The following is a 27,849-nucleotide window of genomic DNA, read 5'->3' on the forward strand; positions in this document are numbered from 1 at the left end:
AGGCACCCTTGTCAATCAGCTGACTGAAGGCCAACAGTGCTGCTCTACTCAAGCACCAAGTCCTTCTGTATTGTATACTAGGCACTATTCTGCACATTTTGTAGTGTTAGCTACTGTGTGTTATTTCTGCAGTATTGTTACACATTGGTTTTTGATAAATTCATTATCTATTACCAGGACAACTTTCTGCAGTATAATATCCCAACTGACTGAAGAGACACAGCCAACTTTTGAGACAACTCTGAAAACCAAGGCTGTGTCAGAGGGATCCGACACTAAGTTTATCTGTATGGTAACAGGTAAGAAAAATACTTGAGTTGTCCTTTATTTTTTCAGATGTGCATTTAATTTAAAAATAAGGGAAATGGAACGATACCTCTGCAGCGCCACCTATTGGAAGGCAGCTTTCCTAAGAAGTCAATGTTAGACTCTTTATACAAGCCTTATAACAATGACTGGGAATTTAAATTTAAAAAGCAAATTAATTCATTAAGCCAATTATTTTCTATGAAAGTTGATGAAAAAATTCATTTCGGTTTTCTTAGTTCTGCAGTGTGAAAGAGTCCGTCTTCCAGCAGCATTTTCAGTGTAGAATTACAGTTTCTAACTCCATCTGCTGCTTTCTTTCACTGCAGAAGCAGAAATATTGCATCTTGTCCTTGGCAGTCTGAGGTTTCCGCAGCAACACGCGAAGAGGTACACTTGTCAATTAGGCTAGATAAATAGAGATTGAGTATAGCATGTGAATACACAGGACTCTTGAGCTCTATTACTTGACTTCATTACGGACTGTATAGCCACTTTTACATGGATTTTTTAAAGTAAGTACACTAACCCCATTAGGAATAAGACATCTATTTATTTGTGTATGCAGTTTGAATTATGAAATCTGGTGACAGATTCTCCTTAAAAAGGGTTATTTAGGGATATACTGTGGTTGGAGCGGAAGCACTGCTCCAACCCCTGTATAGCATTTGGGGGTCATAATTGCAAGCGCAGCTCTCATTGAAATCAGTGGGACCCTAGCCTGCAATTGTAAGCACAGATCCCGTTGATTTCAATGACAGCTGCGCTTGCAATTACAACCGCCGGCCATTACACAGGGGTCAGAGCAGTGCTTCTGCTCCAACCCTAGTGTATCCTGGAGGCCGATTCCTGGACAACTCCTTTAAGACCTGGTTCAGATGAGCATATTTTCACTCCATATTTGGTCCGTGTTTTGTGGGCCATAATTTGGAGCTAATGTAAATCTATATATCTATTCACATGGCCATATTTTTCACGGCCATGTTTTAAAAAGACAGCATGCACTAATGTTGTCTGTTTTTGCTTCCGTATTTCCTATTAGTCAAATATGGATCACTATTTGACCTGTAAAGAGGCAAATTCTGAGGACATATGGTAGCAGTGTTATCTGTAACGTCCTTATTATAGACGTGTTATAGTACGCTTGTCTGAAACTGGCTTTGAAAAAAAGTAAGTAGAAAGGAATACATTTTTGCGGTACACTCCATATATTGGAAAAAGGGGTTTGAAAAACATGTTGCTTTTTTGTATGTTTTTTCCATTTGCTTCTATCAGTTGTAAAAAAATGCCTCAACAATACAAGTGTATGGGGTAAGGAAAATCCACCATACACAAATCATTATGTCTCAGAAATAAAAGGAGCTGTCAAACAGAAAATAAAGTTGCAAGAAGTAGTAATGTATGTTAATGATGTAGGATCAGTTTTCCTGGATTATCATTCTGGCAGGAGTACTGAATGCTTGTAAACTCCAGTAGTTCAGCTCATCTCCAGCCCATTCAAAAAATATCCTTCCTGTGGGGGTTTAACTAAAGGAGTTCGGAGTTAGCAACTGCATCCGGGCCATGGTATTTGAGGGTGCCCAAACATCCCTCTGCCATGTGAGGAACCAACACTATTAGAGATGAGCAAGCATACTCGCTAAGGACAATTAATCGATCGAGCATTGTCCTCAGTGAGTATCTCCCCGCTCTGAAGAAAAGGTTCGGCTGCCGGCGCGGGTGAGAAGTGAGTTGCGGCAGTGAGCGCGGGGGAGAGAGGGAGAGAGAGATCTCCCCTCCGTTCCTCCCTGCTCTCCCCCGCCGCTCCCCGCCCTCCGCTGGCAGCGGAATCTTTTCTTCCGATCAGGCAGGTACTCGCTAAGGGCAATGCTCGCTTAAGCAATTGCCCTTAGCGAGTATGCTCGCTCATCTCTAAACACTATTATTAATGGTGCTTGGTAGGTGGCGCCCTGTTAGGCCAGGGGATTTGACCTTGGGTCCATGGCTTCTCACTGATTGTGATAGGATGTGAGAATAGACAAACAATTTTATAAATTTCAATGTTAAAAAGAGGATTAACCCCACAATACTACATCTTCCCGGACAGACATCTATACTACACTGGTGTGAATTTTCACCCTGTCTGTTTTTTTTATATCTAAACAATATGAAATGTATGAAGATGATAACTTTTTATTTCAAAAGTAGCTGTAGAACAATTGGCAGGTATATCATCATACATAGAAGAGCTCAAAACAGTTATGTGGGAATAAAAGAAAGGAAATTAATAGCGCGCTGGTGGCATCAGTTTGAAAATTTGATCAGGTGAATTTTCACAGATAGCATTCCAGGGTTAAATGTATAATCCATATGTGACAATAGAACATCATCAGCAATCCTGAAAAACTAAATGTGAAAGAGATTTTTATCATTTCCAAGTCAAATTATTGCACAGTACATTGGTCAAGTAATAAAACAATTCAATCATAATGTTAGCACACAAATATGAGAGAGATAGATGTGTTGATAGGAGGGGTATAGTCCCCCCCCAAACAGAAAAAAGTGCCAGAAATCTAGGCAATGAGGCAGTTTAGGTGGAGCTAGCAGCATGTACAGAATTTTAGCTGCATTAAATTCCAGGTAGAGAAGACCAGCACTTGATCCAGTAAAACACATAAAACCAAAGCTTTATTTCATGTGTTTAAGAAAAAAAAAGTTAAATCAAGACACCCTAGTTAGCCTACTAGTTTCAAACCACACAGGGTTCTGACTCATGGCATGACACATAAGCTACTAAGCTGCCATAAATAGGAAAAGAAGCACCCACAATCATCTGCTACCCGATTAATAAAATCAATCCCTTCCCATATCCATATACAATTAACAGACAAGCTGAGTTGCAAACACAATAAATACATAGTAAAGCTGTCTTATAATTAAGCCCACTAGAAAAGCGGGTTTTAAACTTAAAAAATCGAAAAAGTCTTATGGGATAATACCCTATAAGACCAATCACCGCCTCTTATTGGTTTACAGACGTGTTCCAATTCTATTACCTGCAGATTCCTGGTATCACCACCATGTTCCTGAATAAAGTGCTTGGCAGCACCTGACATGCTATGGGAACCAGGATTCTGTATATATCAGAGGTGCTCTGCAATACACGTGCTGAAAGGGTTGGGATCAGCCCAATATCACTAAAATAATCTTGAATTGGGACGGCCAAAGTCAATGGGAGTAAAAATCAAGTTCACTAATTTGTCCTCCAGAAGGTCCTTAATGCAGCCAAAGGCCCCCAAATTGCAAGGGAATACGAATATTTAGGGAACACTATGCTCCTCCCAAAAATTGGTGAAAATAGGGTACAGTCGTGTGAGGATGCTACGGCCACACTCCCTCCCTAAAGCCTCAATCACTCATCATGAAAGTGGCAAGGCCAGCACAGAAAGAAAAGTCATAACATTTTTAAACAAGTGGGACTTGTGCATAAATTTGCAACTTTTCTACACCTGAATTCTAGCTTACAGCTATTAGTATACAGATAGTCCCCTACTTGCGAACAGGTTTCGTTCCAGGAGCCTGTTCGCAAGTCCATTTGTTCGCAAGTCCGAAGAAATGCTTGTATGGCGGGGATCGCGGGTGGATCCCGCTCCACACTACGTCGGGTGCAGGCTGTTCCTACAGCGGACACTCGGCGGCAGGAGTTCCGACGAGCCGCGCCGCTTGTCGGAACTGTTAACACTTTAAATACCGCTGTCAGAGCGGTATTTAAAGTGTTAACAGTTCTGACGAGCGGCGCGGCTCATCAGAATTGCTGCCGCTGGGTGCCCGCTGTAAGAAACAGCCGGCACCCGACATTCAGGGGGCCCGTACACGGCTTGATAGGCGCTCTGCATAGGCAGCCCTGGGGCCTTTCAGAAGGCCCCCGGCTGCCTAGCAACCGCACAGTGCCCCGTGATCTGACCGGACAGGCTTCTATCAGGCTTGATAGAAGCCTCTCCGGTCCCTGCACAGCATGATGTAATGCCATAGCATTACATCATATTGTGCAGAACAGATTGTTCGCATCTTGCAAAGTTCGTAAATCGAACGTTCACAAGTCGGGGACTATCTGTACCTGCACTGTCTCTTTTTGTGTAAAAAATATTCTAAGGGTAGATTCTCTAGTTTGCAGTTGTTAAACCCTATGAGCAGCACAAGTCCCATTTTGTCTAAAATTATATATATACATACTTTACGCTTGTTGTAAGACCATCAAACCAGTAGCCAAACAAATGGGAATTGTAATAGTGGGAAGATACTTTGCTGCTTCAGGATCTGGGTAGCTTGCTATTGTTGGAGGAACCAGACCATTGTTGAGAAAACTATCCAGCCATCTGCTCATAAGTTATTGTTGAAGTGTAGTTATATCATACATCAAGCCAGTGATCCAAAACATAAAATCAGCTTAGCATCTGGGGAAAACTGAATTAAAGTTTTGGAGTTTTGGATCAAGCTAGTCAAAGTCCTAACTTGAACCCAACACAGATGCTATGGCAGGACCTCAAATTTATTAGTGTGTCTGAAAGAGGTTCTGTAGTGGATTAAAATTCCTTAACAGTAATATGAGAGATGGACAGTAGATTTTAGCAATGATGGGGCAACCAGTTATAAGTATGAAAGGGCATTTACTTTACATGGGGGTATGGAGAGGTTGGGTTATTTAATATAAAGTAGTAATAATTCAAAAAGGTTGTTTTGTGTTATGCTCATTTTACGTATTAATCATAACCCATTCAGTGGTTCGATGACTGTGACAACTATAAACAACAGACATTTTGGAAGAGGGCAATATATTTAACACTGCTTACTTTTTTAAAACGAGTAATTTAAAAATACATAGGCAGCAAAAAAAAAACTTTTGAAGATCACCATCAGCGTATCTACAACCCGACAAACACTGGTACATGGCTAAAGTTTGTTTTTAACATGCATAAATAATTTTGATAATTCCCTGTAAGACAATAGCTGCTTAACACAGATTATATGGATTGAGACAATGAAATTAATCTTTCAAGAATGCAGTGATGCAATCATTGTGCTGCTGGATAGAAGAGGTAAAGAAGGGATTTTAAAGCTTGTATGAAGTGGCGATAGGTTCAGGTTTCAAACACTGACGTCCAAAGATAAACTATCCACAGGAGCAACTTGGCACCTGCTGCGTTTACTGACAAAAACACCAACCTATTTGGGTCATAGCTTTTTATATTACCAGTTACTATATTCAATGTTAAAGAGTGGTCCCCAACTTACAGCTTGCTGGCGGTTGCAAAACTACAACTCCCAACATGCCCTGACAGATGGAGTTCAGCATTTGCGAATTTTGTATTGTTAAAAGTATATAAATGTTTTATTTCAGTTACTTCTTCCATGACATTAACCAAATGATTGATGTATTTATTGGTTTATACACAGGATATCCAGAACCTGAGGTTACATGGTACAAAGATGATGAGGAAATGGATCGATATTGCGGTTTGCCAAAATATGAAATTTTGCGTAATGGAAAACGGCACACTTTACACCTTTATAAGTAAGTTCTAGGACAAAATGTAACTCTCTAATTACTATACAGTATATTTAAGGTACACATAATTCATTCCTTTCTTTACAGGTGCAGCGAAGAAGATGCTGCAATTTATCAAGCATCAGCCAGAAATAGCAAAGGTATTGTGTCCTGTTCTGGAGTATTAGAGGTTGGAACCATGAATGAATACAAAATTCACCAAAGGTGGTTTGCAAAACTGAAGAGAAAAGCAGAAGCCAAAATGCGTGAAATAGAGCAAAGTAGAAAAAAAGTTAAGGAGAATTTTGATGAAAGTGAAAGACTGAGGGCATTGAGTCCTGAAAGGATTCAACGAAAGAGGAGATTCTCATCAGAAAATAAAGATGCAGCAACAGAATCAATAAACCAAGAGGAGTCCATTAAGGTTCATGTTCCAGATCCAAACTCTAGACTTCAAGATGATACAGCAATCACAAAGGAGCAACCGCATAATGTGGTCAATGGCTTCCATGTGATGGAAACACAACAAAGAGAAGAGGTAACCACCAATGGTTATAGTCTACCTGAAAACATAGAGGAAAGTGGTAAAGAATTCCTTGCATATGTCTATGAAACCGTGGAAGTGATAACAAAAAAATCAACACCAAAGGAGTCTTATGCAAAGAAAAAGAAAAAAGAGGAAGAGCCTTCTTTAAGTACAACAGACTTAACAAAAGAGGAGACAAAACAAGGAACTGCCAAGAAAACAGAAGGCATAAGTCCTGTTCCTAGAAGATCTCGATTTGGTAGAGAGGTTAATAAAATACCTGTGGAAGAAAAGATGGAGGTTCAGAAATTACCAGTTTCAGTGAATAAAAGATTTGGACCTTCCATCCTACCTAATAAATCAGCAAAAACAACTGTAACAAAAGATCTAAACAATATGAAAGATAACATTGTACCCAGTAAAAAGATAGATGATTCCTCCATTCCAAAACCAGGTCACTTGCAAAGTAATGACAATGTCAATTTTTCCTTAAAGGATATGTATTTTGATAACTCACCATCACAACCAGAAGTTACAGTACCTCTTGACCAAGTCAAGAAGTCAAAAAATGAAATTCACCCAGGTATGAGTCCTGCAAGTCCATCAGCTCAAGGACAAATAAAAGTACCAAAAGCAGCCCCAAGGCGTTCAAAAGAGCAACGAGAAATATTTGCTGGACACAAACCTCCACCAACAACAATAACAAAAAATGAATTTTCTTCAACTAAACCAGTTTCCATCCTTAATCAGAGTGCAACTGACGCCAAGCTTAAGTGTGAACTGCCAAAACCAGTTGTAGATAATTCAATAGGTTCATCTACACTTACATCTGGCAAAATTGATGATGCTGTTGACCAAAACCATGCAGAATCAGAAGTGATAGTTCCTACTTCTAATTTAGATTCTGAAGTCAAATCAAAAAAGGCTAGTACAGATGAAAGTGCAAGTCGGGGGGAAAGATATGAACTTCAAGGATCAGAGAAGAACAGGATGCCCTTAGCAGACCCCAATGAAGTAAGTTTATTTTCTTGTCTGCTTGGCTCATGAGTAAAAAAGTTTCCATCTTGACTAAGATCATGAACAACACCTAATAATAGATGAGACACTCATATGTTTGGATCCAGTCCTATAGCCATCCCATCATGACATCTTTACTGTTTGTTCCAAGTAGTATGAGTTCACTGCTGTGTTCTTTTGTGTAAACTCACGTCGTCAGTGTCATGTGAGGTCCTAAAGTATCCACATGATTTATTGACATGCATTTAATGGAAGACTGTTAGCACTGTCTTTCACAAGATACAACATTTCATAGGGTAGATTTATTCACACATAGACATATGGAGTACATGATGGGCACTTCATGATGGAACTATATGGGAAATCTTACTTACTACCCAAAGCGTAAATTACAAGAGTTAAAAAAAACAATCCAACAAAGAGTTAGTGTTATAATGTAATTACTTTGCAATTTAATCATCAAAACTAATTAAAAGCATTAGAATATAAAGTAGTCAGAAAAAAGTGGAGGTGCATTTTAAATGCTATGTCCAGCTATGCAACTAATTTTTTCATTGTCAGAATACATTTAAAATAAAAATGAGGAACTTTGGAATACTGCAGGCCTTAATTAGCAATTTCCTGTTTTGTGTCTAAAGCTCCAATGCATCACCAATGCATCACCAAGGCACCACACTATGAACACACTGTGTGTACTCTGATTCTGCAGTCATACTCTCATGCATTTGTCCCTTACTTTTTATACTCATTTGATTACCTTATGATAAAATACATTTAGTTGGTTAGTGAGCAGTAAGGGACAAATGGAGGAAAGTAGGAGTGCAGAATCAGACTACACAGGATTTGTATGTAGTCTGTTACCATGGAGTATGGTATGTCTGCATAGATCCTGAAGGCACAAAATAATAAGACATTTTTATTCAAGACCTTGAAAAATGATGTTAAATGTGTTGGGACAAAAACAAATTGTTGTAAAGCTGGGCATTTAAACCTGAAATCTATTTTTATTAACATTGGCTGTTTAGTTAAATAAGTATTCCTATCTCAGCATTTCATGACTGAGATAAGAAAACTGCAGCTTGTTTCCTGACCACCTTGCAGGTTGTTACTGAAATACTGAGGCGGCACCCTGCCATTTTTTCTGTAACTCCCACTGAAGTAAATGGGAGTTACCAAAGCAGTGTAACACAGTGCACTATGCTATTTGCATAACTCCCATTCACTTCACCTGTGAGGTGGTGGGGTAACAGCCACAAGTTTCCCATCTCAGCCATGAAATCATAATGATAACATAATGAAATCTCAAAGATTGCTCTGAATTCACATACACTTGAATGCTTGTGCAGATAATACTCACACAGGTTGTGATGACAGTGAAGTGTATGTATACAAGTCTGGCCCTTCTATGATTTCCATTAGTGTCTGTCTATAAATAGTCAATGAGTTTCTTAGGTCTTGAGAGACTTTGTGCCAGTCAACCAGGCTGCATTGACTCTGCTGAATATCAAAGCATGGGGAAAGCAAATAACTTTCAAAGGATCTGTGAGGAAAAAGCTTTATTGTCAGATAAAGGATATAAAAAAGATATATAACGATTTGAAAATGGCAATCAGTAGTGCTCAACTCCTACTAATCTCTAAAACAAATATCAGGGCCTCATTCACAACTATGTATCACAGAAGACTGCAAGCCATCATCAATACAAAAGTATTCAATACACATTCTTAAGAACTAAGTGTATGAAAACATTTGAACAGGACCATTTTATTTCCTTCATTGCTATGGCTTGTTTAATGATTGCACTATTCTAAGATGCATATTTTAATGTGAAACTCGGTAAAAATAACAGGCATATTTTGTCTGATCACTCGCGTTTTCTAACAAATCGTGCACATCTTACAGATTCTGCTTGGGGTATCGACAGCAATAGGAGGTAGAACAACACATCGGTAGAATATTTTTCAATGCTTAAGATTTCTATTGTATCCAAAAATTGTTAATACCACTGATGTATAAGCTTTCTTAAATTGTATGCAACATTTCAAGTACATACATGCTTCATCCGTCTATAAGCAGGCTACTACTCCCTGCTAGGATGTAAACATTCAAGGCTGATAAAGGGTGCATGTCCCCGAAATGTTGCCTGTAAATAAGGACCCTTGAACACCAACAGTATTAACAATTTTTGGATACAAGTATTGTAAGATATTCTACTGTTGTGCTATTACATAGTAACATACTATGTTAGGCCGAAAAAAGACATATTTCCATCTAGTTCAGCTTATTACCCCCCACCACCCCAATGTTGATCCAGAGGAAAGCAAAGAATCCCAATGAGGTAGACGCTAATTTTCCTCATTTAAGGGAAAAAATCCTTCCTGACTCCAATCTGCCAATCAGAATAATCTTTCGATCAACAACCCTTCTGAAATAATTAGTGACTATAACATGTAATATTATAACGTTCAAGAGAGGCCTTGCATCCTCTCTTGTGCTAATTAGTTTACATAGTTTTATTATCTGCAAGTATTAATATTTTATTGCTTAATCCATCTACCAGGTTATTAATATTTATATTAAAAAGAATGGTGCCCAATACTGCCCCCTGTGGTACCCCACTATTAACAGTGATCCAATCAGAGTATGTACCATTTATAACCACCTCTGCTTTCTATCACTGAGCCAGTTACTTAGCCACTTACACACATTGTCGCCCAGACCAAGCATTCTCATTTTATATACCAACCTTTTATGTGGCACAGTATCAAACGCTTTGGAAAAGTCCAGATACACAAAATCCAATGACTCTCCCCGGTCCAGTCTAGAACTTACCTCCACGTAGAAGCTGATCAGATTGGTTTGACAGGAGTGACCCCTCATAAACCTGTGCTGATATGGAGTTATACAGCTAGTTTCCTTGAGTTACTCCAGGATAGCATCTCTTAGAAACCCTTTAAACATTTTACCCACAATAGAAGTAAGAATTACTGGCCTGTAGTTTCCTGGTTCACTTTTCAATATTGGTACCACATTGGCAATGCACCAATCCAGTGGAACAGATGTCATCACTATAAAGTCCTTAAAATAGAGCCCTTAACTGTTCACTCACTTAAGGCCCATTTAGACCCAAAGATTCTCGCTCACAAATTGCTCAAAGCGGTCTTTTGAGTGAGAATCGTTTGCTCTAACTGCACTGACATCGTGTACTTTTCGTTAACGAGTCGCTGATCGTTCACTTTCAGCATGCTGAAAGAGAGCGATCAGCCTTATCAGGAATTCACAGCGGGATACAGCTGATACTATGGTTTCAGCTGTATCCCGCTCCGTGAACAGCTGGGGTATGAAGAACACAGCAGTCCAGCTGTGTTCTGCATACTCCGCATGGAGCGCAGCTGTATACCAACTGAGCACTTCGTGAACAGCCGAGGTATAAAGAACACAGTGGTCTAGCTGTGTTCTGCATACACCGCTCAGCTGTATTACAGCTGAGCACTCCAAGAAGAGAACAGCTGGATGCAGAAGACAAAACTGTCAATCAAACTACCGTTTGAGCAACACCTTGCCCTGGAAATGCACACAACGATTATCGCTCAAAAGTCACTCAAAAGGCATCTTTTGAGCGATAATCATTGTGTCTAAACCAAACTTTACTTGTCAATTGGCATTGTATGGACAGTGGTCAGCCCTGCAAAGAGTGTGCACCTACATATCTCATACAGAGGAATTGTGCTTCATTAGACTTGACTCTCTGCCTGAAGTATTTCAGCTTATGAGCACAACTGTAGGTACATACATTATGAAGGATTTTAGCTGCCCAGCTTAGAAGACTGCACCCTTATAAACTGGATGATCTACACTTAAAGGGAACCAGTCACCTCCTTACAGCCCCATTAAACTAAGTTATAGTGCTGTTAGGGGAGATGACAGGGAGCCATGGGATGTAATCTTTATACTCGTCTGCTCTCGTTTGCCTCTGAATATAGTGTGGCATACAAAAATTTGACTGTTTTCATGCTGCCATGTGTGTGCTCTCCAATAGATTTGTATGGCAGAACATGCACACAGGACTCTGAAAACAGTCAGATTTGCATGCACCACGCAATCTTCAGAGGGGTACACCACAGGAACCAGGAAGCCGTTGAGTATAAAACACATCCTACGGCTCCCTGGCACGTCCCCTAACAGCACCATAACGTAGTTTATGGTGCTGTTGAGATGTGACTGGTTCCCTTTACGGTTAATATTCAGGCAAATGTAAAAACAGCAAACTGCTACATTTTTTTATGAATAATGACAAAGTGGTGGTTTGCAGCCTGTTTCTGAGGAGATTCTTCTGATACTACTTTGAATCTTAAAGCTCAATCAAAGGAGAGTTTTCCTTTAAAAAATTCCCTAAAATATTCTTTACAGTGAATCTCAGCCTTAAGTCCACTTTTAAGGGTTCATGCACACAGTTCCATTTAGTAGTGAGCCGTAATATGGCTGCCATAGAGATACATAGGGCCTCTAAATTCTGTACAAAAAGTGTGGCATGTTACTTTGGACTCCGTATGTATCAAGGTATTGCACCCTAGAAATGTTGCATCTGACAGAGTATGTACAGCAGCAAATATTGGACTCATGCCTCCAAGCTAGGGAGCCCTACCACCTCTGTGCACTACCACACAGACTCGATCATTAGGGGCATGTATCCACATGCTAGATTGGTTTGTTTCAATCAGAGAAATTTAACATATCTGCCATAGATGAATATATCCAAGTTGCCTTTTATTTTATGATAAAAGCAAAGTACACACAGTATGTATTAAAATGAATGGTTGTCACTACCTAATGTGTAGGAGTAGAGTATCATTATGATTCAGAGTAAGGAACTTTTAAGTAAGGTACTCATGTTAATGAATAGCCACACTTTCATGATTTTTTTTCCAAAATGTACAGGATAGGTGATTATAAGCCTTTCTGCAATATTTTTATTGCTCTATTCTGTACATTCTTCTTTGAAAACTCTTCTTCAGCTATGGAGCTAGGAGAAGATGCTGATGAGACATCTGTCTTCAGATTTGAAACACTGACAATGCATGGGGCCCGGCGGGGAACGGACGTGTTGTGAAGAGGAGAAGCTGTCTGTAACACAGATTAGCTTCTCTTCACAGTGCCAGGGAATGGAAGCAGGAGTGTTATCCATAACAGATATGAAGAGAGGAGACTTCTAACACAATGGGGGAAACAATATATACATTTAATAAAACTAAAGGCAGACTAGAGATAATAGTACATGCCTCACAGACAGGAGCTCTCTGTTCTGCAATGCAATTAGTTAGCTGCAGATAGATTTCTCAGAAAGGTCTTCTAACTGCATAGCTGAAGAGGGGTTTTCTTTGAAAAATGTACAGAATGGGCTGATAAAATATATAGTAAAAATGTTTAGCATTGCCTATTCTGTTCAGTTTAGAAAACATTTAAAGTGTGGATACTCTTTAAGCTCCACAATACTTTTAAACCCATATCATTACTTCTCCTAATTTAGCCAGGCAGGACATTGGCCATATTTCATGTCACCAGCCAAGATACTGTAAAGAGTCTTGCACTTGGATGGAAATATCTGAAGGCTCTCATTGCTTGTTACGGATATGACTTCAAAGACATTAGAAATGTGTCCATTCAGGATCTGATGCTAAAGTTTCTTGCTAAAGTTTTTTTATTTTTTTGTTTAATCATTTCATTTTCAATTACAATTAATTTACCATTACAGAACTTTGCATATCTTAAAACTGTTATACTAAGTATATGTGATGCTTGCTAATATTTGAAATTGGATTGCCATGTTTTTGTTAATATTATTACTTAAAGGGTACCTGACTTTACAAATTGAGCTGTCTTGTGTACATGAGGAATAATCTTATATCTGGCTATTATTTGACTTGTACAGTATATGGCATTTATCACCATTTCTTCCTTCTGCAGGCTGTATCTGTAGTTCTCAGCTGTCTCTGAGCTTGTGAGATGAGTTAGCTGTTATGCTATCTTCATACACTACATACAGAGAAACACACAGATTATTTTCCCTAACCCCCTGTAGCACACACAGAGAAGTTACATCATCATGGAGAAGCCCTGAACACTGTAAATGTAATTCAGGTAGTTGTATTCACTTACGAGTTAGCTGTAGGCAGGTCTGTTTTTGAGTGTCTCTCCCTCTTGCTCCTCTTCCTCCTCCCCTCTGCTCTCCATAGACTTCTATGGGCAGCAGGGGTCATCACCTTTTCCTCATTTTCTGTTATCTCTCAAGTTATCTCTGTGACTAGACCAGCATTACTTCACAACTGGCACTGGGCAGAAAATTAGAGGGAAGGGAGATCCAATAAAGTCCATTAGCACTTTGAGAGATAAAAACTAAGAAAAAAAAAGAAGACAGTTTTTAGGAACCTCTACAGATGAAGGTGTGTAACAAGAGAACTGAAGATCCTCATTAACAAAATGACACATATTTTAAATATTAACCTACATGCATCTGGGGTTCTATCTGGTTTTATTTTAATGGTTAAAGGGGTTTTGATTTTAGACAATCCTTTTTGTTGAAGGGGTCCCTTGACATGTTGATTACGAGGTGTCTCTTTGCTAAAACCCACAGAAATCAATTATAAACAGTTGGGAACCACAGTAATAATTGTTCATTTTCCCTACAGCGCCACCACATGGAAATTGGAGCATTACACACAGACAGCCCATTGATTTCTGTTGTATAATCTATTAATTCAGAATGTCCTAAAAGGCTAATTAAAAATGTGTGCAATATTTGACATACATTGCCCATACAAGTATTTTTCTATATTATTTTAAGAACTATACTGCATAGGAAAGATTATTAATTAACAACCTCAATAGCCTGTGGGTTAAATCCCAGAAATACTTGTAAATGCCAGATAACTAAAAGTCATGTAAGTGCAGGCTATCTATCTCTTTCAGTGATTGCTAGGCTCATACCAGATCAAACATAAATGCATTTGAAACATAGCAGGTGGTACCATGCTTCATTTTGCTTTCAGCTGCAATAGTTTTATTGTGTCCTTCAACAGTTTCCATAAACATGTCCAAGGTCAGGAAGATACTATATCTGCTATTTGTATAGGGCACCTATAAATTTATACTTCAGGTCTACATTTTGTGCCGCAGCCTTCAGTCTAAATTGAAGAACCACTTAATTCTTCCATTACAGACTTTTTCATAGATGCTTTGCAAGGCTATATAATTGTATAAATTGTATTTACTTCTTAGGTAATTTGTGTAATCACAGATGTGAATTTTTTTAAAAGAAATTCTGATTATGGCGGCCAAAGAAATGTTTATAAGCAAGACATATTAGATAATAAATTGGAATGGTTAAAATCTTATCTCTATATGACTCATTTCCTGATGGACATACTTTATCCAGAAAGTATGTTTGCAGAAGTTGAAAAAAATAGAGAATCATTTAATCCTAAATTTAAAAAGAACCTGGCAGCTCTACTAACATGTCTATCAGTCACATAGTATGTTAGTCCAAAAAAAGACAGGTCTGTCTAGTTCAGAATATTTCCCTCACACCCCAATGTTGATCCAGAGGAAGGCATGAGGTGGAAGCCAATTCTCCTTATTTGAGGGGGGAAAAATCCTTCCTGACTCCAAATCTGACAATCGTAACAATCCCTGGACCAACAACCTTTTTGAAGTAATCAATGACTATAACATGTAATATTGCAACGCTCAACAATGGCGTCCAAGCCTCTTTTGAACTCTGGCAGAGAGTTCCATAGTCTCACTGCTCTTTTATGTTGGTGTAGAAACCTTCCTTCCTCTAGACGTGGAGGGCGCCCCCTTGTTACAGTCACAGTCCTGGGTATAAATAGATGATGGGAAAGATCTTTGTATTTGACCCCTGATTAATGTATACATAGTTATTAGGTCGCCCCTCAGTTTTCTAAAGTGAATAACACCAATTTTTATAACCTCTCTGGGTATTGTAGGCCGAATGCACGCGGCTGGGTCAGATCCCGCCGACCAGTGATCCCCCGCGTATTTGTCTGGATGTGCTGGACAGCGCATATGCACAGTGCAGAGAATGCCGCGCAGGTGATGGCGCGGATCCGCAGTGAATTTGAAACTGACATTTCGGGAATTGGCACTGGCCGGACTGCTTCCTAATTTTCCCTGCAATAGAAGCCATCCGTGCAAGTCCCGCTCAAAATAGAGCATGCTGTGATTCCTCTTCCGCGAGCAGAAATCGCAAGTGATTTCAACTCGTGTACGTGGAAGAATCATTTTACATTGCATGCTATGGATGGACATTACTGCGGAATCTGCGGCCAGACACCTGCCGTGGATTCCACAGAAAGAAATCCGCCCATGTGCATTGGGCCTTACATTAGTTGCCCGCCTTTGAACCCACTCAAGCTCTGATATGTTCTTCTTGATTACTGCCCAAAATTGTACACAATATTCATGTGTGGTCTGATCGGGGATTTTTTCTGTAATAATCTTTTTACTATTTATATAATTGAATAACAGTTTAGTTAGTTTTACTTCTTTGGCAATGAGTCTCTTTTTTCTACCTTTTACTGTTTTTATCTGCTTTTTACATAATTTCATTATTTTTTCTGTTTTAGTAAATACTTGTAATACTCATTAAATAGCAATTTTGGAGCATATTTTCTTACTTGTTAAAAGACTATCCCAGGACGGTGGCTGCAGTCTATATATGTAAATCTCCATGCTTAATAAAATTATTTAGTGGAATTATGAATAATAGTTATAATATAAAGGTTTCAGCTATTTCAATTACACAAAATATTCCGGTAAACCAATGTGGAGGTCCCTTTGCGTGTTGCCCCACTGGCCTACGTCTGTAGACTCTGGTGGAACTGTTCAGAAGCCTCTGCAGGCTTTTCTTAGCGCATCTAATTAAAGTATTTCCCAGTAAACAACATTCCAGTGAAGTTTATTGTTCAGGATGGTCCAAGAAAAATTAGCTAGACACCACAATCTTATGAAAACTGTTTAAAGAAAATCTTTATTGCTTATAGCAACCAATCAGAGCACAACTTTCATTTTACCTCAGCAGTGTTAGGGAACGTTTACACTTAGACATGCTGTAGAATTTTTGCTACCAAAACAGTAAGAATTTGCATTATTGGTGCGCAGCTGATCTCAGAAGATACAGCACTCCCTTCACCTCTGCAGTCTTTGCAATGTCAGCGCACACATTTGCCCAGTACCTAGCAGCCTGTAGTGAGCGCAGCGCGGTTCAGGTGATGCAGAAGTGACTTCAGAGGTGAGGGGAGCGCTGTATCTTGTGAAATTAGTTGTGTATCCGCAGCTGATTTTGAGTAAAAATTCACACCAATGGTTTTGGATGCAGAAATGCTGCGGAATTTGCAGTTGAATTTTTTGTTGTAGAAATGCCACAGCATTTCCATGTGCAAACATGTCCTTGGAAATGAAAGCTGTGATTGGTTGCTATAGGTAACAAAGACAGATTTTCTTTGACAGCTATCATAAAAGTGGGATAACTTTCCGTGGCCCACCCTCTAGATTCTATGGTGATCATGAGATATAGCGTGTTCTATGGTGATGGCGAGGCATAGCGTGTAGTTATATAATACATACACATGAGGGCAGTTATTGTAATAACAAATAACACCATATCAGGCTAAGATGTGTGTGTATATGTATATATTAGACAACGGTGCATTTTGCTCTGTTAGTCCTGCTAGAATTTTATAAATAAACTGACATCTGGATGTTACCAGTTGGGGATATGTCTCTACATACACTGACACCACTGTCAATCAGTGCTGAAAGTATTAGACTATAGGAAACACCCTATTGATAAGGGAATGGTGATGTCCAATTGTTAATATATGCCTATAATTCCAGAAGGAGTAACAGAAGAATGACAGACCACAGAAAAGGTGCTTCAGATTCATTATATAATGGGCAATGTAAATATCTATCTATCTATATACATATATAAAGGTCAAAGCCCTCACTGACTGACTCGCCCCTAATTCTCTAACTTCCTGGTGTCATACATATGTGAAATTTGGCAAACCATTCTTTAGGTCCTAAATAGGAAAAGTAAAGGGGTCACAACTTGATTATTCAATTCCAAATGCAAAAGTAAGTGACCCCCTATGTAATGTAACTAATATCACACATTGTACTGCATAAACGTGAAATGTGGCGCGACCATGCTTTAGGTCCTATATAGGAAAAATAATCAATTCTAAGCGTGAAAAACTGTGAAAATCTGCAATACATGAGAGAGTTCTTTTTATCAGAAACCATAAAGGCTAAAGAAATGATTTGTATACTGAGGAGAGAATGTACCTTACCTCTGTGTGTATAGACTAAGGAGAATCTACCTCACCTCTGTGTGTATAGACTGAGGAGAATCTACCTCACCTCTGTGTGTATAGACTGAGGAGAATCTACCTCACCTCTGTGTGTATAGACTGAGGAGAATCTACCTCACCTCTGTGTGTATAGACTGAGGAGAATCTACCTCACCTCTGTGTGTATAGACTGAGGAGAATCTACCTCACCTCTGTGTGTATAGACTGAGGAGAATCTACCTCACCTCTGTGTGTATAGACTGAGGAGAATCTACCTCACCTCTGTGTGCATAGACTGAGGAGAATCTACCTCACCTCTGTGTGCATAGACTGAGGAGAATCTACCTCACCTCTGTGTGCATAGACTGAGGAGAATCTACCTCACCTCTGTGTGTATAGACTGAGGAGAATCTACCTCACCTCTGTGTGTATAGACTGAGGAGAATCTACCTCGCCTCTGTGTGTATAGACTGAGGAGAATCTACCTCACCTCTGTGTGTATAGACTGAGGAGAATCTACCTCATCTCTGTGTGTATAGACTGAGGAGAATCTACCTCACCTCTGTGTGTATAGACTGAGGAGAATCTACCTCATCTCTGTGTGTATAGACTGAGGAGAATCTACCTCATCTCTGTGTGTATAGACTGAGGAGAATCTACCTCATCTCTGTGTGTATAGACTGAGGAGAATCTACCTCATCTCTGTGTGTATAGACTGAGGAGAATCTACCTCATCTCTGTGTGTATAGACTGAGGAGAATCTACCTCATCTCTGTGTGTATAGACTGAGGAGAATCTACCTCATCTCTGTGTGTATAGACTGAGTAGAATCTACCTCATCTCTGTGTGTATAGACTGAGGAGAATCTACCTCATCTCTGTGTGTATAGATTTAGGAGAATCTAGCTAATCTCTGTGTGTATATACTGAAAACAATCTAACTGACCTCTGTATGCATATACTGAAAGGCTGTAAAGTACATAAGGAAGCAGCCATGGACTGCAGGGATGGAGCATGCCTTTAAGGCTCAGAAGTGGCTGCAACCTCCAGTCTGGGGGTAAATTTGAATAAAAAGGGACGTTACCTTTAAGGGTAAAAAGTGAGGAGAGTGGGAGGAGTTGCACATTCTGTAGAGGGACATTGGCACATGCAGTCTGAGGAGACTCTAACGCTCCTCTATGTGTATACATATTTTATTTCTCCGTTTCTCTGAAGTGACCACGGCTTCATAAAATTTTTCGTGCAAAAAAAACGGTAAACACCTGCACCAAATTAAGTCCAGTGAAGCTGGGTATATCAGCTAGTTTTAGTATGAAGGACATTTTAGGACTGGCAACATTTCCCCTTTAAGCCCTTGGGGTCACAGCCAGTGTTGGCTTTTGGGCAGAGCTCAATTGTTCAATTCTGACGTGTCATTTTATGTGGTAATACCTCTGGAATGCTTTTACTTATCCAAGTAATTCTGAGTTAATTTTTTCCGTGACACATTGTACTTTATGTTAGTAGTACATTTTGGTCAATATGTTATGCTCTTATTTATTTTTAAAAAATGCTAAATTTAGAGTTCTACCTCTTCAGTATTTTTGAGCCATTCCTGGTTTTGGCTTATAAATAGTGATGCAAAATGCTGACCAAAATACACCAGTTTGAAAAAGGCCTTAAAAAGTTTTTTCTCCTCATGTGGCAATATTACAACAAATAAAGTAGCTTTATAATCAGCTCTTATTAAAAACTCTGTCCCCATGGTTGGCTACAGTTACAGGTAAAGATTGTGGGCATGGTTCACCTACCACCCCCTCCCGACACACCTCCGGGGATAGTTCGTTAACAAATTATCAACTCATCACTAATTGACTTGGCAAAAGTTTGAGTCCTTTCAAAATGAATAGGATTCAATAGCCAGACTTCTTGTACACTCAATGAATCCTTATGGTTATATAATACGTTAAGTTACCAGTGAACAAAACATTTTACATTTTTATTTATACAGAGATTGATTCCAAATGATGAGTAAATCTGAGCAGAGCGTGACAGTGAAGTTGAAAAGCCTTAGTACTCTGCTAGGTCTATATACAGAAGATGACCTAATTCTCAGCTGCACAGAAAGTTGACACTGATTAGTCATTTCCATTTTTGGATTTGCACATATTACGCTACTAAATGCATACACACTAAAAGCAGCAAGTGATTTCATCATCTTTTACAGAAGAAAATAAACAAAACCATTGGCATGCATGGAAATCTGGCAGGAACAGGTCATAAAACATGATATCATTGTACGTCAAAGTGACCTTGTGTCAATGACGTAAAAAAAAAGATATGCACTGAAGGCTGTTTTCTTCTGCAGGCAATGTACCAAGGTATCGGGTAATGGTCAGAGTTTTGTATTTGAGTTTGTTTTCTTTTACAAAATGTGGATTGTTTCAGTATTGAAGCAAAAACAGTCGGGCTTTGCCTGCCCCAGAGGGGAACACATGTATCCTTAGTGGGCTTGTGAGCCAAGAGAGGGCCCACAGCTCCCTCCTTGCACAATACACTTGCTGCAATTCATATAGTCACTTTCAGACAAGCATATTATAGCTTCATATTTGTTCTTTGTTTTGTGGAACATAATAGAGAGTTAATGCAAATTTATGTATCTATTCACATGGTCTTATTTTTCACAGTTTTTTTTAACGTAGCAAGACTTATTTTATGCGTATTTTCCTCCATATTGCTAATCTATCTTTTGAGCAAATACTGATCTTTATTTGCCCTGTAGAAAATAAAATATACGCAGGCAAATAGTGATGACATACGATTGTAATGTCATCTGTGATACATCCGTAATATGGATCCGTATTACGAACGTGTTACAATAGGCTTGTCTGTAACCGGCCTAAAGATAGGCAGCATCCACCATCTGAGCCAACCAATGTTTCCCTACAGTTGTCTGGATTAGGGTGTATCCCCACAGGATAGATTTATTGCAGAAATGTCAGCAACTGTCCCATTCATCTGCATGTCACTTTCAGAAATCCATGTTTTTGCCACCAAAGCAATGCTGTTTAGATGAATGGAACTAATTTTTACATCTACAATGTACCTTTACAAGGCCTGCAAATGCCGTTTGTTGTAAATTCTGAAAACTTGCAGAAGGTAACCAGCTCGGTCTCTTCACGTGTAGCATATTTGTTGCACTAGAAATCTGTAACAAGTTACAGTATAGTGTATGTGAATTGAGCTTTACAAAACTCCATTTACGAATCAGCAAAGAATACCAGTATGTATTTGAGGGACCTTAAGCTATGTTTATATGCAACTAAATGTAATGCAATCTGATTAAAATGAATGGCATCTCGAATTCAAGGTGATGTCTTATCTAGACAATCCCTGTCCATATGGCCTATTACGGCATATGGATATCATAGAAGGGTTCTCACGCTCAAGACCTCACTTTATGTGCCAGAATAGAGAACTGCTCTTTAACAGCAGCTCCCATCTTGGTAAATTTGGCCTGTCAGTGCATTACATGGACATCCACTCATTTGAATAGCCAGAAGAGGCTTCCATCATCAATAACCAGTGATTGTTTGGCAATAGAGAAGCCAAACTAATAGCTTCTGTTATAAAATGTGTTTTCTTCCTGAAGTCCTAAGTGTATACCCAACAACAATCACTGTATAACTAAAAAAAAGATTGTGCCATCAAGTTGAATTAACTTCATCAAATTGGAAATGGGTATGTACAGGTATATACCATATATCGGCCACACAAGCTTCTCACGTGACTATTATGTTGTCTATTAATAACAATTCTTATCACTTTTGCAAAAAATGGCAGCTGTAACTGCATAGGTAAATAGCAAAATCTATGTAAATAACATAAGCATATCTAGCAAATGTTGGCAACCCCCCATCTGATTATATAAATGTAGAAGCCTCTAAATTCATTAGAAAATGTAGATGCAAGCCATATGTTTTTATGAAGTTTGTGGAAACTAGAATTTAGATAAAAAATATAGTCACAATTCACTAGACTGTGCAAAAATATCACAGTTTTTTACTCTTAACAAACATGAAAGATAATATTCATAGGCAGTTGAGTTACAAACATGTTACCGTCATTATTGATATGTAGTAATCCAACCAGAAGATACAGTTTCTGTCATTTGGCAATCCTTGGATCCTGAAGCTGTGCTTCATTGCTGGCATATGGAAAGAGGGCTGGATATTTTTGTAGACATCTTACTGAAGTCATTGCCACCACTAAAGTTTGATGTAAAGAAGGATTGCAGAGATGTTTACTCCATTTTCCACCATAGATTTGCAGTATATACACTGTTTGAACTAAAATATAATCTCATATATAAAATGATAATATTTTTCCTCCATTTATTACAGGAGAAGACAAGAGTAGAGACACTGACAAAGCTGCAGAATTTAGAAATGGAATATATGGCATTGCAGAAAGCATATGCCCTTCTGCAGAAGCAACTTGAACTCAGCCAGAAGGCAGAAGAAGCACAAAAGGTGATGTGTAACAATTTAATACAATAGTAAAAAAGCTATTCTAGTAGGGAAAAAAAATAAATACTTTTTAGATTTGTTTTTAAGCAGTTTCTTAGTTTAAAAGGCATATAAATATTCATTTTTAATATTCATTATAAAAGTGTATTGGAAAAAGGGACTGTATTATTTCTAGAAACAGAACCATATCTGTGCATCAGTTGTGTCTGGTGCTGGAACTAATCCCCAATCAGGTAAATGCAGCCAAGTTGAAATACCAAACACATTTCATAGACAAGAGTGGTGATCATTTTGATGAAAAAATGCAGACAATTTTTTTGAATTGTGGACATACTTTCATTTAAATGTAACCCAAAAGACCACAATTTTGAGAATATCAACCCTGATCTAGACCAGATATATTTGTAACATATTTTCAGTTTTCTTATATCTTTGTATGCTTGTGTAGTGGCGCTCTTCATGGTAATGGGCACCACAGCAGGACAGTTTTAACTGCAGTTTTTGCCAATTATGTCGAAATAGTTTCAGATAACCCCTTCAAATACAGTGAAGCCATCTTTTAGGATATGTCATCAATATCAGATTGATGGGGGTCTAACACCTGGCATCTCCACTGATTCTGTATGAAGGGTCTGTGGAGCTTGGCAATTTCTGTAACCTCTTCATTGTATACCAGGCCCAACAGCATACATAGTGATTGTGCCTGGTATTGCACCTCAATTACATTCACTCAAATGGGACTGAGCTGCAGAAAGGCCATGTGACTGATGAACATGTTGTCATAGGCCGAGGGAGAGGCCACTAAGTTACAGTGACCCCTTTACATTTGGAACATTTTTTTGTGAGCATAAATAGCATAAACTATATATTTTTTAGTTCATTAAGTATTCATATGTAAATGTATTTCTTTCAGATGAGTGAACGCTCAGATGAAGTTCAAAACAATAAACGAACAATCACTGACACCAATGAAGCAAATAATTTAGGATTACAAGAAAAAACAGTGAAAGAGAGCAATTTAATGAAATGTCCAAGTTCACCAGTGCCAGTACATATGGAGACAGACAGCTCTACAGAATTAGAAGTGATACCAGATTTAAATAAGACTAGACAAAATGGGCAGTCTCAAAAAACCCAGGATGTGGCTTCAGATTTCTTCATGGAATGTACTTCAGAGGAAAGCTCAAATGTGAAAGATGGTCATATAGAAGACATCCCATTAATGGATGCCACGAAAGCAGTATCTGAACCAATAGAAGATTCAAGGGAGATTAGAGATGTAGTAAGTGAAAATGTTTCAATTATGGTCAAGGATATTACTGGTGGCAGTAAGACAAAACATGTTGCACACACTAGTGAAGTGGAAATGTTGGAGGATGTGAAGGAAGAGCTTATGAAGAAAACCACAGAAAGAGTAGATGATCCAGTTGTTCAGGGCATACATGTTGCCTCCTCTAGCAAAACAGAAAAGGCATCACAAAAACTAGAACCTGTTTCAATAGAAGAAGATATAACTTTAATTAGTACAGTATTGCAAGATACTCAACCTGAAGAAAATATTTCAGAATTTTCTGATAAGGGCCTTAATATTGATCGTTCTGGGGATAGTTCAAACTTGGTACCAAGCGATCAAAATGATCAGTCTGTAGCAACAATTCTTCGTGATGTGAAAAGAGCTCTAGATACTGGAATAGCAAGTGATGTTGGAAGATCTGTAGACCCAGCTTCTGTGCATTATCCAGTGGCTTCACCCAGAACTGAGGGGGAGTGTGAAGCAGAAAGAATCCGAATTCTACCACAAAAAGAAAACCAATACAGTCAAGAAATACTGACATCAGATACTCCAAGCACATACCAAGAAGAGACAAAAACTGAGACTAATGTATCTAGCAGTGGGCTTAGCACTGTTTCCCATCAAGATATACCCATAGTTGAACATGATAATATGTCTAAAAGGAAAGAAAAGCAAGACCAGAGTTTGGTTACAACTCTTAAGAATTCTTTGCTAATGCTATTACACATAAAAACTGCAGATGTAGATAAGACAGATGAAAAAAGAAATATTCAACCAGACTCCCCTGAAGAAATGTATTCACCTCAAATGAGCTTAAGTCCACCAAGCCGCAGAAAAATCTATGAATATGGCAAAGATAGCGACTCACCACAAAGTATAGAGAGCATGCATTCCAGTTCCACATCGGGTAAGCTTACTCCAACCTCAGAGGAAGACATGGTACAGAATGTGGATTCCTTGCAAACAAGTTCAACCATTCCTAGACAACATTCAAAGAAAGAAGTCATAATATCTCAAGTTGAGAGTGCGCCACAAACTCCAGTTACCCCTAAGCGGAGTTCAAAAGACATGTCAGAGCATACTATTTTGAGTAAGGAAGAACTCAGCTTTAGTCCTGCCACATCAAGGAGAATAGCAGCTAAAATAGCTTCAGGTACAGATCCTTCAGTTGCATTAACTGTGCCTTCTATAGTTGTTGGTAATCTACCAGCTGACAAAACTCTTGGAAGTATGCTTTCTGATCCTCAAAGAGACAGGGACCGCAAATGGAGGTCTACTGAAAATTTATCTTTGATTCCTTCAGCAACACCAGAGGAACTGGCTTCCGGTGCACGGCGTAAAATATATCTCAACAAAACTAAACAACTGGATAATGAAGAAACTGCAGATCCAGATTCCTTTACACCTCCTTCTAAACAAGAGAGCCCCAATGTGTCTCCTGGACTATCTAGAAGGAACAATTCTCTCTCGATCACTCAATCTCCTCCTGTTGAAAGACGTTCCCCTGGAACAATGAGAAAAATGGCAATGCTAGAAGTTCCAAAGATATATGAAGAAGATACAGATAAAGGAAAGACAGATTCTAGTTCACAGGAATCAAAAGATGTAGGCCATACTTCTAAAGATGACACACTGCCTACGGAAACCAGAAAGATCAACGATCCTTATAAAGGTGAGTTCATTGTTTCTTTTGAATTCTTTATCACCTGCAGTAACAATGTAGATTAAAGTTTTTAATATTTTGGACAATGAGGAACACAGCACTTTTTATATACAGTAAAAACTGTAATTCTCTAATGAGATTTACACACTGTATGCTGAAGAATCAAAAGAAGAAAACACTGAGCTAAAATACTGGTAAGACAGGCTTAATATAGGAAAGTATCAGCAGGACTGCTGCAACTTTGTTACTCCCATTTCATCTTAAATCCATTTATTTGGGGTCCAATGATCAAAGATATATATACAACGAAGAATAATAGCAAAAACCTGACATAACTAGTGGATGCTGTAGGAATAGGATTTGGGTATAGGTCATAAGTAAATCAGTGTTAATTCATAGAAATAAATGTTAACAAAATACATTTAAAATCCATTTCACATCTCTACCTTCAATTTAGCTTAATTTTTTCATCTCTTGGACACCCCCTTGAAATGAAACAGTGAATTCAGTTTACTGCTTTGTGAATGCTAACAACTTAATACAGTTTAATCAGGTTTGCATTACTCCTTACTGCATGCTACCAAGTATGTTTTATACAAAAAAATATGAATTGAGGACATAGACAAAAGAAGACTTTAAGCTTGTAATACAAATGGCTAGCTAAAAGTTGTTAGGTCTGGCATTTATCGCCCAGATCACCCCATTAAACCTGCATGTCTGGTTCTAGGGAAAGGAGTGTTGGGCAGCTGCTAAATAGTGTTGAGTGATTATTGAAATAATTAGGTCCGGAGTAACCGAACGGATTAAAAAAAATAATTGTGAATCGGTACTACTGATTCCGACTTCCATTAAAGTCAACAGGAGTAAAAAATTGAGTTCTCTAATTTGGCCTCCTTGAACAACAGTGGAGATGGCAGTGGCAGTCCAGTGGTTAGCACTGCTGCCTTGTAGTGGTGAGATCCCAAGTTCAAATGCCCATCGAGGTTGGATTTAAATCTAGAACCTCAGTACTGCAAGGGAGAAGTGCTAAGCCAACACACCTGCTCAAAGCAGAGAGACAATATTTTAGTGATTCCAATGATCCGATTTTATCACCCAGCCAATCACTACAAGCAACGCTACTGCTAAACACCAGTGCAGCTGAAATCAGGGTGGAACCTGACCCATCTAAGTAATTCATGTAATAGGGTCCACTATCCACTGAAAACAACATCTATCAACTTGACCCTGATTTGTCAGGCTGGCTTTAGTGATCTTTTCTCGATGATTTGTCACAGATTTTCTGATGGATAAAACCGTATGACTATAGGCTCTTTTACACGCAACGATTATCACTTGAAATTCATTCACATGCCCGAAAATGAGCGATAATCATTACATGTAAATGCAGGCATCGTGCACTTTTCGTTTGAGCAATGGATTTTAGTTCACTTAAAATCCATCGTTGAGCATCTGAAAAACTGAGCAAATACATTCCATTTGAATGTATTCCACTCATCTTTTAAAAGACTGCACAAGGTTTTCCTCGCGGCATCTTTACACTAGCCAGGAGGAGAGCAATGGAATGTGCTGGCAGCTGTTTACACAATTGGGCGTGAGTTTAAACACAGGCTGGGCTCTGCAAACCACTGCTGCTGGTCTTTTTACATGCAAATGAAGATGATAAAATGTTATTGGCCATTAATGGCCATTAACACTTTATGCAAATAGATTGCTAAATCTTTCAATCTTTTGGTTGTGAAACATTAAAAGGCCCTTTACTTTTGATCTGTTGCAAACATGTCTGAAAAATCTGAAAAGAGGAATGCAGGAATGTCGGGGTGGTTTGTAAAGAGATCAGTGATGTCAATATAACCTATTGTTGATGAAACGTGCTGAAACCAATGTATACATGTGTTTGCTTTGAGAGTGTAAGTAAGGGAAGTGGTCACTTGATCAAAAAAGAGAAGTAGTAGCTATATGACGTCAATACAGATATGTTTCACTATGTGTACTGCCCTCATGCTCTTTTTGTGTAACACTGCTTAATAAAATAGGTTGCTCTCCAAATGTAATCTATTACTTATCTAAAGTAACAAATAAATGTTCAAAATTTTCAGGAACTGAAATCAATGTAGATATCATGCAGATATTTCTCATATATTGTTTTGAAATCTCATTCTGCCATCAGCATTTGTTAGTTCCCAAGTACTCCCATGTCTCTTACCTTTTTGACTAATTTCTTTAGACTCTTATACATCTCCTGACATTGATTTCAAAGGAAGCAATATATGGTTATGGTGCCAAATAAACCACGTATTGTATGTGTTATAATTGGGGCTTAGGAATGCTTGTATGGGTGTAGATGGGCCAAATAAAGCAAAATAATTCTCTTGATGGGTAGAAGTACAGCAGTAGAAAAGTACAACAAGCAATTTATGGGAATTATGCTTCATACTGTTATTGACCTGCAGATGTGTAAAGCTGAGTTATACACATGATTATATCTAGCTGCCAGGTAGATACTATTTCTCCCATGATGCTCAGCTTGCCTGCTGGTTATCACATATGGCAACAATGGGTCAGAAATACAAATACAACATACCCAATCTCTCTTTTCCACTGTGTGCATTAGGGGAAGAGTTGAGAAGTTCTGATCTAAG

The 27,849-nt window shown here is 38.6% G+C and overlaps 1 protein-coding gene across 2 annotated transcripts in view; it reads left to right on the forward strand.

Moving 5' to 3' along the window:
- The window catches only part of ALPK3 (alpha kinase 3), a 108,579-nt gene that overhangs the window by 38,162 nt on the left and 42,568 nt on the right, over positions 1-27,849 (forward strand). For both annotated transcript variants that reach the window (XM_066592277.1, XM_066592278.1), the window contains 5 exons: positions 178-299; positions 5,740-5,857; positions 5,939-7,370; positions 22,125-22,253; positions 23,164-25,216. In XM_066592277.1, the coding sequence (XP_066448374.1) occupies positions 178-299; positions 5,740-5,857; positions 5,939-7,370; positions 22,125-22,253; positions 23,164-25,216 (3,854 nt within the window). The remainder of the gene's footprint in view (positions 1-177; positions 300-5,739; positions 5,858-5,938; positions 7,371-22,124; positions 22,254-23,163; positions 25,217-27,849) is intronic.

Source organism: Eleutherodactylus coqui, chromosome 2 (genome assembly GCF_035609145.1).
Source record: "Eleutherodactylus coqui strain aEleCoq1 chromosome 2, aEleCoq1.hap1, whole genome shotgun sequence".
Lineage (NCBI taxonomy): Eukaryota > Metazoa > Chordata > Amphibia > Anura > Eleutherodactylidae > Eleutherodactylus > Eleutherodactylus coqui.